Here is a 14566-nt window from a genome sequence, read left to right as displayed (position 1 = left end):
ATACAATCCATGGAATTCTCCAGGCCAAAATACTGGAGAGGGTAGCCTTTCCAGGGGATCTTCCCAACCCAGGGATCAAACCCAGGTCTCCCACATTGCGGGTGGATTCTTTACCAACTGAGCCACCAGGGAAGCCCAAGAATACTAGAGTGGGTAGCCTATCCTTTCTTTGGGGGATCTTCCTGACACAGGAATAAAACCGGGGTCTCCTGCATCACAGGCAGATTATTTACCAGCTGAGCTATCAAGGAAGCCCTTTAAAGAAAGATTAATGCCAGTTCTCAAACTTTGCCAAAAAACAAACAAACAAAGAGGAAAGAATACGCTAAGATTCATTTTATGAGGTTAACATTACCCTGATGCCAAAGCCAGATAAGGATACTAAAGAAAAAGAAAATTACAGGCCAATACCTTCATGAATTTAGAGCAAAAAAATTCAACAAAATACTAGTAAGACAAATGCAACGGCACATTATAAGGATCATACACTAAAGTCAAGTGAGATTTATCCCTGGGACACAAGCATGGTTACTACTAGTCTTCTCGTAACCCGTTTCACATCTAACTTTCCAAGAAATCTGACTTCCAGTTCAAGACAAATTACTTCTATCTCACTTGATAGTTTGCTGATCCTGGACCTTCTTTTGTCTGTTCTCATCCACATTGAGACAAGAAAATGTTCTCACTAGAGTCCATGACCCTTTGGTAGTCACTGGTATAGCTCATGGCACTGTGGTATTAGACCATGCTCAGTCTCCAGGCAGTTTGATGGGACACTGGAGATGAAGTCCTAGACTTCCTTAAAGTGATGCCTTCTGTCACATACCTCATCTCAAGCCTACCATTCTCTGGAGGTCCTAATCCTAACTCTTTTACCACACCTACTCTTAATTGGGCCTCCTAGAAATGAAGAGCCCATTTTGCCTTGGTGATGTCTTCACACATTAAAGAGACTATTAAACTATTACAAAATAGTTTAAATCTTCAAAAGGGAAGACTCTCAATGGCCCAATATTTCACTGGTGTCCTTTCCAACTTTCTGTGGGATGAACAAATCAAATAATTCCACTTCTAAAGGGGTTTGGTTCAGCCTGGTTAGATAAATTCCCTTTGGGACCCAGGTTTTGCTATCTAGACTACTAGAGGAAATGCAGATAAGCAAATAGAAACTGAGTGTTGTTAATTACTTTCCAGGACACAGTGACTCAGCAGCAAGTGACAAATCCTGAATTTGGAGCCAGTTCTGTCAGAGACCCAACCTCTTAATCTGTTACCTTAAGATCTGCCTCAAAGAGTGAGGAGGAGGCTGAAGAGACAAAGCCCTTTGTGTTGCAGGGGGAAGTAATTTATCTTTCTACAGTCAAGGAATGTTAGTGCTGGAATTAGCAGTAGAAATAATTATGTCTAATTCTCTCATTTTCATACTGTAAAATTTTCATACTGCTCTGGGAGTTGGTGATGGACAGGGAAGCCTGGCATGCTGCAGTCCCTGGGGTTGAAAAGAGTCAGACATGACTGAGCAACTGAATTGAATCCTCTCATTTTACAAATGATGAATCTAAGGTCCAGAAAAGGTGATCAGCTTAGAGTCAAACAGCTTTAAAAAAAAATAATTTGGAGGAAAATAAAACTGTCATAAAATTTGAGGACCATGGAGGTAAAAGAGGGCCTAACAAAAGGAGGAAGTAAGAGAAGAATTGCAGAGCACTGAACAGTGTGGGCTCTGGAGCCAACCCTCTGATATTTCTTAGCTTTATGTCCTTGGCTGTTCTATTCCTCTTTTTTTTTTAATTTTTATTTTATAATGGAGTATAGTTTATTTACAATGTTGTGTTAGTTTCAAGTGTACAGCAAAGTGACTCAGTTGCACATGTATCTATTCTCTTTCAGATTTTTTTCCCATATATAGTTTATTACTCCATTCCTCTTTATTATTAACTTTATAAAATTGTGCCCTAACACTGAAGTACAACATCATGATAAAGATGGCAATAAAAATGACAATTATAGTAATAACTTAAAACCATCCAAGGTACACTATGTATATAGTCTACTGGTATTTCTATTAGGTGGGAAGTGAACATTTTACAGATGTAGAGACTGGGGCACCAACAGGGGAAGTAAGCTTGCTAGTAAGAGGTGGAACCAGGTTCCAGGCATCTTGATTCCAGAACTGGACAGAAATACTGGACTTTTCACCTATGGTTGTTGTTGTTTGGTTGCTGTGTCCAACTCTTTGTGACCCCATGACTGTAGTCCACCAGGTTCCTCTGCCTATAGGATTTCCCAAACAAGAATACTGGAGTGGAATGCCATTGCCTTCTCCAGGGGATCTTCCCAAACCAGGGTTCAAACTCGCATCTCTTGCATTGGCAGGCAGATTCTTTACCACTGAGCCACCAGGGAAGCCCCTTCACCTATGGGAGTCTTGGTATATGCTGGTCTGTCTGGTCTCCTCAGGTTCCTTCAGATTCCTATTCTTACTGGTCATATTCACCTTGCTAAAACCCAGAACCTAGATATGACAGGCACCATTTTTGATACATTATCTAGGAACAGATTTTCATAGAGCAAAAGTTATATTCAATTACAAAACAAACCAAAATAAACAAAAGGGTGAGCATGCTGCAAAAAAAGAAGGAGGAGCCAACAAGTGTAAAATAGATATCATAAGTGAAGTCATCAAAACTCTTGAGAGGACCTGGGCTGAGACAAATCACTAACATTAAAGGTTAAAAAGAAAGCTGCACTATTTAGAGATTAACTAACTAGTTAATCTGTCATCCATACACATCTGATTGTAGGAGGCTTACTCAGTTTATTGATGTTAGGTACTAGAGTACTCCATGTCTGTAAATATTCAGCTCTAAATCCATCCATGGAAAACAAAATAACTGGTGGCAGGTCAAACCTGAAAATGAAAAACAAAAATTTAGACCAGTATTTTTATTTTTTCAAAAAGACTCTTTTCTGTACTACTTACAATTCTCTAAATTTGAGAATGCTAAGAAAGTAAGTCAGAAATAGTTCTAAGTTTTCCTTTTTCTTTTTAAATATTATTTCCCTTTACAATCAGTGTTTCCAGTACATTGTTAATCCATATAAAAATGTACAATATTTTTTTAAGGTGTTACATAAATTATCTGCGTCTTTCAACTTGGGAATCTACCTTCTTTTGAGTTCTAGAGTTTAAACAGTCTTGCCTAACTTTATTTCCATTTGCTCCTTGTCACTGGCTATCTGTGACACCCAAGTATACCATGTAAGAAATTTGTCTAGCCCTGAGCATTTACAATGAACAGGCAAAGAGTGGAGAAGAAAAGTCAGGGGCTTCGGCCTCAGCAAGACTTGAAATCTATTCTCTTCACTAACAAAACATCAACAGAAATGGAATTCTATGTTGTAGACCTTTCACAATTCTGGCTTTGGCTAAAGATCCAAAAGCAATGATTCCTGAGTTCAATGCTCACACTCAAAATTATATGTTATAATTATTCTACCACTTTTTGGATACAACTATTGTTATTGTGATATGGAATTCATGAACTCTGAAACTTATGTTTTATTATTCTGAAGTTCTACATTTTTGAACTTTCAGGATATTAGTATTAACTTCCAAAGCATTACAATCTCATTTTAGATGAGTATGTAAGTTACAATAATGAAAGTTAACTTTGGGTTATAGCCAGTGACTATCTTTTTTTCCATCTAATATTTTTTCACTTCTAAAATTGCATTTGTATTTTATACACACACAATTAAAGATGTATAGCTTCATAATTCTTTTCCATACTGAACGCCACTGTATAGCCATCACCCAGATCACAAAACAGGATATTACTTAGAATCTTTCCCTCATGCTCTCATCTAGTCAAAAACTTCTGCAAACCACACCTCACTAAGATGATCAATGTCTTGACTTCTAACAGCATAAATTAGCTGTGTCTATTTTTGTACTTAGATTTATACGCAACAGAATCATACAGTGTGTATTCCACTGTGTCTGGCTGCTTTTACTTAACATTATGCTTGAGGTCCATCCATAATTTTGCATATGGTTGTAGATCATTCATTCTCATGGCTGTCTAGAAGTCCAGTGAATGAATAAACCACAACTGATTCATCCTGTTGATGGGCATTTGGATACTTTCCAGTTTAGGGCTATTACGAATAACAGCTATGAACACAGTAACTTTGTTTTGAATTCTAAACACAGTGCATGCAAATAAGAATGGCAAAGAAATTTTCAACTCTGTGCTCAAGCAGTTTATCTATACTTTTGAATAAGAATATGTGTTTCCAAGGAATTTGGTTACAATACATCTTTAAAAATTCTGACAAATGCCCAGTATTATCATAAAGAAAATTTTGAATGCTGTTATCAGCTAAAAACAAAAATAATTTCAGTTTCTCTCAATATGTTTGAGTAGAGCTAAAAAAATAAATTAGCATAGCCATCTATTTGCAAATTATAAAGGAAATTGTGAGGAGAGTCTGGACGATGTCCATTTGGTTTCCCAGAATATGCACTTACTGAAGAGTAACCCATTTAACAAATATCTGAGATGGGCTTTGCATTAGATGGGCTTCCCTGATAGCTCAGCTGGTAAAGTATCCACCTGCCATGTGGGAGACCTGAGTTCAATCTCTGGGGTGAGAAGATCCCTTGGAGAAGGGAAAAGCTACCCACTCCAGTGTTCTAGACTGGAGAATTCAAGGACTGTATAGTCCGTGGAGTCGCAAAGAGTCAGACACGACTGAGCGACTTTCACTTCATTTCACTTGTGCTAAAAAAGTGAAAGTGAAAGTTAAGTCACTCAGTCCTGTCCAACTCTTTTGCAACCCCATGGACTACAGCCCACCAGGCTCCCCCATCCATGGGATTTTCCAGACAAGAGTACTGGAGTGGGTTCCCATTTCCTTCTCCAGGGGATCTTCCCAACCCAGGGATTGAACCCTGGTCTCCCGCATTGCAAGCAGAGGCTTTACCATCTGAGTCACCAGGGAACTTATCACCTGTGCTAGATACTGAGAATAAAGGAATTAAGGAATTATAGCCTTTAACTGTGTGTGTGTGTTTAGTCACTCAGTTGTGTCTGACTCTTTGAGACCCCATGGACCGTAGCACACCAGGCTCCTCTGTCTGGCTTCTCCAGGCAAGAATACTGGCATGGGTTGCCATTCTCTTCTCCAGGGGATCTTCTCAACTCAGGGATCAAATCCAGTCTCCTGGATTGCAAGCAGATTCTTTATCATCTGAGCCACCAGAGAAGCCCTTATCTAGGGGATGAAATTAAGAAGTAAACAGAAGTGATCAAGGACTAGATTTAGGTACAGGATGCTATTCAAGTACATAGGTTCAGTCTTGGTAAGGTGAGAGTAGGCTCTCCAGAGGGTATGACATGTGAACTGACCCCTAAAGAACAAACAGAAATGATATGAAAAGAGAAAGGGACCAATGTTTCACTCAGATAAAACACACTGTGCAAAAGCCCATGTGAGATAAACAATGCATACAATAACATTTATGAGTCTCAGAAACATTGGGTTAAGCAAACAATAAAAGAAAACAAAAGACAGACTTAAAAGGATATATGGTATGAGTGTATTTACATAAAATTCTAAAACATGAATCTATGGTGATGAACAATATGAAAAGATATGACACTGAAAGATGAACTCCCCAGGTAGGTAGGTGCCCAATATGCTACTGGAGAACAGTGCAGAAATAACTTCAGAAAGAATGAAGAGACAGAGCTAAAGTGAAAACAACACCCAGCTGTGGATTTCCGATGCTGTAAAGAACAATATTGCATAGGAACCTGATCTATGAATAAAGGTAAATTGAAAGTGGTCAAACAGGAGATGGCAAGAGTGAATATTGACATTTTAGGAATCAGTGAACTAAAATGGACTGGAATGGGCTAATTTAACTCAGATGACCATTATATCTACTACTGTGGGCAAGAATCCCTTAGAAGAAATGGAGTAGCCCTCATAATCAACATAAGAGTCCAAAATGTAGTACTTGGATGCAATCTCAAAAAAAACAGAATGATCTCTGTTAGTTTCCAAGGCAAATCATTCAATATCACAGTAATCCAAGTCTATGCCCTGACCAGTAATGCTGAAGAAACTGAAGTTGAATGGTTCTATGAAGACTTACAAGACTTTCTAAAACTAACACCCAAAAAAGACATCCTTTTCATTTCAGGGGACTGGAATGCAAAAGTAGAAATCAAGAGATACCTGGAGTAACAGGCAAGTTTGACCTTGGAGTACAAAATGAAGCAGGGCAAAGGCTAATAGACTTTTGCCAAGAGAATGCACTGATTACAGAAAACACCCTCTTCCAACAACACAGGGATGACTCTACACATGGACATCACCAGATGGTCAATACCGAAGTCAGATTGATTATATTCTTTGAAGCCAAAGACAGAGAAGCTGCATACAATCAGCAAAAATTATAGTGCTGGAGAAGACCTTTGAGAGTCCCTTGGATTGTAAGGAAATCAAAACAGTCAATCATAAAGGAAATCAGTCTTTAATATTCATTGGAAGGACTGATGCTGAAGCTGAAACTCCAATACTTTGGCCACCGGATGTGAAGAGCTGACTCATTGGAAAAGCCCCTGATGCTGGGAAAGACTGAAGGCAGAAGGAGAAGGGGACGACAGAGTGTGAGATGGTTGGATGGCATCATTGACTTGATGGACATGAATTTGAACAGGCTCCAGAAGTTGATGATGGACGAGGAAGCCTGGCGTGCTGCAGTCCATGGGGTCGTAAAGAGTCAGACATGACTGAGCGACTGAACTGAACTGAACTGAACTGATGGTGATGAAAATCAGAACAGAGACATCTTTCTGGGGACATGGAAATATTCTATATATTGGAAATATTCTATATCTATATTACACAGGTTTCTGACTTTCTAAAAATTATACTTAAGCATGAATACTTCAATGAACAAGAACTACATCTCAAAAAATAAGAATGGAAAATTTGGACTGTTTACAGTGTGTAGAAAACAATCATCCAGGAATTTAAGTGACATATTGCAATTTGTGTTCAGTTCAGTTCAGTTGCTCAGTTGTGTCTGACTCTTTGTGACCCCATGGACTGCAGCATGCCAGGCCTCCCTGTCCATCACCAACTCCTGGAGTTTAGTCACAGGCAAGGACCCCAACTCAAGTCTTTTATTTTTAATTCTAAATTCTTTACTCTTCTACCTAGAAACTTCTGAAGAGGGTAGCTGGATCTGGTATAAACCAAAGTAACATGATATACAAATATACACATTATCCACACACATTTTTTTAAATGAAGTAATATTATCTAAAAATGTCTCCATCAATTCTTTCTATAGCCTGATAGTGTTTTCTCTTTTTGTCTCACTATCATGTTCCCACTGCTTGGGCGGGAAGAGTGAAGCAGATGAAGGGCAGAAAGGAATACCAGAGGCAAAGGGGAAATCCACCTTGACTGCAAGGGGACATGGGGCATACTTCAAGGGCTGGACCAAGTCCTGGGAAGGTGGGGTGAGGTGTGATGCCTCCCATGTTCATCAGCCATGCCCATCTGACAGAGTTTTCCTCATCCATTCTCCAAGGTCCACCTTTCACAGTGAGGCCTTCCATGGACAATTCTCTTCCCTTTCCCTCAGTGAGAATAAATCTGAAGGGCCAGGATGACAATGGAAAAAGAGTTTGGGCTAACCTCATTTAGATCTAAATTCTAGTTCTGATTTTTATAGGACCTTGGGATGTTACTACAAATACTTCATTGTTGTAAGATAATAACTTAATACAAGTTGCTTTGTTAACAATAAAGCAAACCAAAGTGCGTTGTGAGTTGGGAGCTACAAGAAATGTAATCTTTTGTTAACTGTTTTGTTTTCAAATGTAAACATGGTGGAGGAAATTTCATCCTGCCTTAACTACATTTCCATGTGCATCTATTAAAGGAGGATAAACACGGCCATGTCCGTCTCACCCTTCTGGGCACTGAGGCTGCTGGGCTGTGCTGCAATCTTCATCCACCCATGAGGTTTCTCCTGAAAAGCATAAGATCAACATCTTTAGACAAGAAAAGAGAAACCAACATTCAATGGATATGATCTTTCCAAATGACTTAATTCATGCTACTCCAATGACGAAATTCATACAGAACGTGTTAAATACTAGTTCACATGTTGGCAAGGTCAGTGCCTTAGCAATTCGCACAGGTCAGTAATCTATACTAACAGTATCAAGAAGCCCATCTTTACCAAGAAAACAAAGGGAATTCTTTTAGCTGGAAAGGGACAATTTCTTCTTTCATTTTTTTTTTTTTTCCAAATAATGTTTTTTCCCTGAAAGACAATGCTTTCCCAACCACTAGGGAAAAAATGAGTTTAATAAATGAAAGTGTTAATCACTCAATCGTGTCTGGCTCTTTGCAACCCCATGGACTGTAGTCCGCCAGGTTCCTCTGTCCATGGGGTTTCCCAGGAAAGAATACGGGAATGAGTTACCACTCCCTTCTCCAGGGGATCTTCCCAACCCAGGGATCAAAACTGGGTCTCCTGCACTGCAGGCAGATTCTTCACCAACTGAGCTACCAGGGGCCCTTTAATTGACATAGGTATATAGTCTAAAGAAAAATGAAAAGAAAGCATGAATAAAGGAGAAATAACCAAGGAGAATAATTGATATTGATATTAAATGGGAAAGATTGAACAAATTTTTAAGATCATAACTTAAAAATTCTCACTCCATGGATGCTTCTGTTTATGGAACATTTCAACTCATTAATGAAGTAGAAATGATCTAATATGAATGCCATCATTTGCAACTCCTAATGGACTATAGTCCATGGGGTCACAAAGAGTTGGACACAACTTAGCAACTCAGCACACATGCAATGAATCTGTGCAATCATCATACATGCCTAACATGACCAAAATAACCCCAAACAGACAGATATGCCTCTTGATGGAAGTAACACCACTAAGTGTGAAGGATACATGATAGACAGATAGGTAGACACTTGAATCTGAACAGTCCTCTAGTTCTAACTACCAGTTTGCAGGAAATATGGGAGAAGACAAAATGCTTAAGTCACAGAAGATCTGATCTACAAATCCCAGACTGGAAAATTCTACAGAATAAATGACTCCATTTATCCAACATGTAAATTGCATGAGAGAAAGTAAAGGAAGGGAAAACCTACTTTTAAAGGACTCAAAATATATCAGCCAATTGAAATGTCTGAAATCTCTTTGGATCCTACTTGAAATAAATATTTTTTAATATCATGAAACAGAAAAATCTGAACACAGATTAGATATTTGTTGATAATATTATAATTACTGAAGACATTTTTAGATATATTGATGGTACTCTAATTTTGTTAAATGTTCATCTTTTTTAGATACATGCTAAAAATATTTATAGATGAATGATACTAACATTAGGATTTCCTTTGATGTAATCTAAAATTTTCACAGATAGGTTGGGGGTATTTTATTAAGAAAAAACTCCAAAACTTGAAAATGAGCAAAAGGATAACTGATAATTAGACTTCATTTTAATGTCATGCTGGTAATTATTATAATCTTAAAAGCCCCGCTCTGGATTGTCTGATTGCCTAAAAGTATATACCTTTATCTAGCTTATCTTTTACTATTTATTTTATACCTTAGTAAGGATAGCATTTTGGAGGAGGAAATGGCAACCCATTCCAGTGTGCTATGGACAGCGGAGCCTAGTGGAGCCTGGTGGGCTAAAGTTTGTGGGGTCACAAAGAGTCGGACAGGACTGAGTGACTGAGTACACACACAAGGATTCATTTAATCAGTAGAAAACTAATAACAGTGTAACTGATTCTTGTCTAATAGCAGGTAAATTGTCCTGTAACAAAGCAAGCCATTTGTGTCCCACCAAACATTATATCTTTAGTGATATTGTTCCAACATTCTTTCAGTTCTATGTATACTTAGTCTCTGCTCCTCTGAACCAGCTTAACACTCCAGTTGGTTATCTCCTTAATGAGTTAATGACTTTTTGATATATTTGCTTTGTATTTATTAGAGTTATATTTTTATCTTTTTTTTAAGTTATTTCTGGAAAGTGTTTGATATGGTTTAAATTTTCTGTGACATTCTTTTTTATTTTATTTATTTTAATTGGAGGCTAATTACTTTACAATATTGTATGTAGAGTCATATTTTGATCTTTTTGAAAATTTCACTGTGTCAGCATGAGACAAGATTGGTCATGAGTTGATCATTGCTGAAGAAAGGTGACGGACCTATGGTAAAAACATACTGTTCTCTTCCATCTATACATTAGAAATTAATTTTTTTTTCAAAATTCTAAACTTAAAATATAAAAGTAACTAGCTGGTTTCTTGCACAAAATTATTCAAATTCCCTCCAGCTCCTGCCTAGAGACACAATTTTGGCAAGAATCATTTACATCTGTAAAGTGCTGAATTCTTAGAGTGAGAAAACATTTACTTTTGTTTAAAAAATAAACTGAAATGATTCAGGGAACACCATCAAAGTAATTAATTAGTGGTAATGGTAAACTTCACCATTGCCTGTAACAATTGCTTTTGTTTTTGCTAAATTTAAGAAATACTGTGCAATGAATTCAGTGAGAAAATGTACCACATGACCAGAGAATCATTATTGAGATAAAAAGTTAAGAGTTATAAAATTAGGGTAGAAGGCCGGAGACTACAAAGGTCAGAGGCAGTATGGTCAGTGAATTTATTAGAGAAACAAGCAAACTGGAAACTATACTTGCTTTGTGAATTTAGACGGATTTTTAATGACACAATATTCTCTGTTAAGTACCAATTATTATTTAAAAACAGACTTACCATTTAGCACTTTTACTTTCCTTTCTGATTGCCCTTCTTAGCTGATTTTCAATTATATTTTGCATAAAAACTGATTTGTCCATTAGTGCAAAACCTATTTTCTACTAAGGGATAATAATGTTTCTACTATAACATTTTCTTCCTATTTAAAAAAAATCGAAATTCAATTTAATCTCTTTTTTGTCTAAAGATATTACACATGTTGATTATGAGAAAAGGGTTGACAGCAATTGCTTCAGCAAAACTTGAAGCAATTTTGTTGCTAAATGTATGTGTGCATTTTTCTTAAGTCTCATCAGATATTCAGAGAGATTGGTGATTTTTTTTTAATCTGCACCCCTAAAGTAGCAATGCAAGTGAAATCAGGTATTGATAAACCTGGATTCTCATCTTGGCTCTGCATGACCTCTCGCCAGTCCTAAATCAGCCCTTAAACCAATGACTTAGGACATAGTTGTCTCAACAATCCTATTGGTTTAACCAACTGCTATTTGGGTCAGAGAATCTCGTTTGCAATGTTTTAACTTTAGGATCTGCCATCCCATGTTTCAAACCACAAGGATGTCTACCATAGTCATTGGGCTGAAAAAGAGCTTGCTCTATAGACAACATGGAACGTTGAGTTTTTTCTTCTATGATATCTATGCTATGAGCTCCCTTTCTCTATCATACACAAAACACATTTCTTCTCACAGTAAACACATTGAGTCTTTTATTCCACACAGAGTGGCTAAAAATTCTTTGACTGGTTTTAATATTTGCAGCCTAGGCCAGCTCTAGGGTCACTGAACTCATGGAGGCAAAGGGGCAACACCTGCTTACCTTGGCAAACACTCTTATAGTCAGCACAGCAGTCTTTCCTCTGTAAACAGTCATCTGAGCAAGAGCAAAGGCTGGATTCCAATCTGGTCTCCCCACAGCGAAATTTATTGCATGTCCATATTTGAGCTGAAGAATTACACAATTCAGTTTTGAGCATGCAATTCTTTTAAGCATCCAATACCAAAAATATAAACTTTATGCATTTCTTCTTGTATTATCATACAGTCAAATTCTTAGTTTATCTGCATCCACAAATGAAAATACATAACACAAATGAGGGGCAATCCACCACTTTTCCTCTTTTGGCATGGGTGGCAGAGAGGAATGTAGCTTTATAAGCTGTGGTTCTGGTCTACCTATCAGGTACACCTCTGAGTTTGGAGAAACTGAACACCTGTCCTATTCCCACCCAAGGGTAGAAGAACTACCAGCCTTGAGGGACCATTGCCACCCAGGAGCAGCCTGCCCAGCCTGATCTAAGGACCGACATCAAGGAAGAGGCAGTGACAACAGAAGTAACAATAACATGGTCAGGTCTGTAAGAACACAGGCAGCCAGCGTACATTCCAGCTGACAGTGAAAGAACGGTAGATCAGCTCCCCAACATGCCTCTGGTATTTTTCCAAGATAGGCACTTAATGTGAGATCAGTTTCAGTAAATCTAGAGGAGATTGCTTCCTAAAGGGCCACCTGCCAGGAAATGGTGATTGGCATTAATGTCAGCCCTATGATCAGACAAATGCATTGGCTAGGTGACAGCTGTATGTTTCAGTCATGCAGTGTTCTTCATTCTTCATTATATATTATGTACTTAGAAAGAAAAGATTTTTAATAATGAATTAAAGGGAATACAGAGCTTATCCATACTGGGTTATCCTCTACCTCGAGCCCTTTTCAGAATAATGTAAGAAGCTCTACTGTTCTAATCTTCAATATCATTAAACCACTAGACACACCACCACCGCTTTCCATGACTTCCTAGAAAATTAGATATCGAAAACTAAATTGTCTCTTCCACCTCAAGAACAATGTTTCTCCCAATTAAAATAAGTAAATTTAAAAAAAAAGAACAATGTTTCTCAAGGTGTGTTCTATGGAGTACTGGCATCAGAATCACCAAGAATCACCAGCTTTCTATAGGAGTCTTATGCTCTCCAAGAACCACTAAAAATGAAATTAAATAAGATGACAAGCCATAGGAAAACTTGCCTTTGAAATGTGTATAATTTGACAGTATTTTATCTGCTGGAGACTGTTATTCCTCAACCTCAACTAAACAAAGTGTGAATTCTATCTTTAGAATACTGAAAAAGAGGACAGGGTAATGCTAGATCCTGAATACAAGGTGTTATGGGCTGAATTGTGTCCCTTCCCCAAAATGCTGAAGTCTTAACTCTCTTCCCCCATGACTACAAATGTGACCTTATTTGGAAAAGGTTCTTTGCAGACAAATTAAAATGAGGTCATTAGCGTGGGTCCCAACCCAGTGTGGCTGGTATTCTTCTTGTAACAAGAGGAAATTTAGACGTGAACACATGCAGAGGGAAGACTGTGAAGAAACGGGGAGATGGTCATCTGGAGATAAGGGCAGATTTTTGAGTTTTGCTGCCACAAGCCAAGGAACACCGAGGATAGCCAGCAATTTACCAAAACCTAGAAAGAGGCAAGGAACGGATTCTCCCTCACAATCTTGGAATGAACCAACCCTGCCAACACTTAGAACGTGGACTTCTAGTTTCCAGAATTTCTGTGGCTTAAACCACTCAGTATGTGGGACTTTGTTACGTCAGTCCAAGCAAACTATTAACACACAAGTGTCTGGCAAGTATTTGCATATGCATTAATGATCACACAACCAACATGCTAATAAACTTGCTTTCAGATTTCGTACTTGATTGCACACAGGTGTCTTCAAAGTCCCAGCAGCAGTCGCCTCGGCCTTTACATCCCGCATCACACCGGCAGCCCTCTAGTCCTCTATGTGAAGCATCAAAGCATTTTTTTCTGCAGCTGCCTGTAGGGTGAAGGGATAAGGCAATCAGTGCTCAGCAGTTATCCAAAGTCTCAAAGTTTGATGGTGGAAGTACAAGAAGTACCCAGCACAGATTAGGACAGAAAAATAGATAAGTTTTATTGCATTACCTGACTCATGAGTGCAAAGTGATAAATAATGTGTAATACAATAATAATTGGCTTTTTCCCAGGACTCCAGAGAAGTCCCAGGCTCAAAGACACCAGGGGCCATTAGGAGAGGGTAGGAGGGACAAACAGAGGCTAAATGTAGTGAAATTGGTTGAAAGTCTGGACCCCATCTCCCACTTCAGAATAGAAGGCTCATAATTTGGAAGAAAGTGGGAGGAGTTGCTTTCATCACAGAGGCAGCAGACATGGAGGATAGCCACAATGACAAAAAAAGGATGAACAAGTCTTACTCTTCAATGGAACAGAAGGTCACCAGACTTTTGAGTACAGCAAGATAGCATCCAACATGAAGGATCAAGACAAACAAGAGAAAAAGGGAAAAATTTTGAAGAGGAAATAATGCAAGGAGTAGAAGAGTAAATTGTTACCCTGTATATTGTCACCCTGTTCATTTAACTTCTGTGCAGAGTACATCATGAGAAACACTGGACTGGAAGAAACACAAGCTGGAATCAAGATTGCCGGGAGAAATATCAATAACCTCAGATATGCAGATGACACCACCCTTATGGCAGAAAGTGAAGAGAAACTAAAAAGCCTCTTGATGAAGGTGAAAGTGGAGAGTGAAAAAGTTGGCTTAAAGCTCAACATTCAGAAAACGAAGATCATGGCATCCGGTCCCATCACTTCATGGGAAATAGATGGGGAAACAGTGGAAACAGTGTCAGAC

General features: G+C 38.3%; 1 protein-coding gene across 1 annotated transcript in view; it reads right to left on the bottom strand.

Moving 5' to 3' along the window:
* ENPP3 (ectonucleotide pyrophosphatase/phosphodiesterase 3) overlaps positions 1-14566 on the bottom strand; it is a 91380-nt gene that overhangs the window by 56915 nt on the left and 19899 nt on the right. The window contains exons 3-6 of the mRNA XM_005907294.3: positions 13586-13708; positions 11695-11820; positions 7999-8059; positions 2814-2911 (exon numbers count right to left, since the gene is read on the bottom strand). Of these exons, the coding sequence (XP_005907356.1) occupies positions 2814-2911; positions 7999-8059; positions 11695-11820; positions 13586-13708 (408 nt within the window). The remainder of the gene's footprint in view (positions 1-2813; positions 2912-7998; positions 8060-11694; positions 11821-13585; positions 13709-14566) is intronic.

This window comes from Bos mutus, chromosome 9 (assembly GCF_027580195.1).
Source record: "Bos mutus isolate GX-2022 chromosome 9, NWIPB_WYAK_1.1, whole genome shotgun sequence".
Taxonomy (NCBI): domain Eukaryota; kingdom Metazoa; phylum Chordata; class Mammalia; order Artiodactyla; family Bovidae; genus Bos; species Bos mutus.
This window is presented reverse-complemented; position numbering and strand designations above follow the sequence as displayed.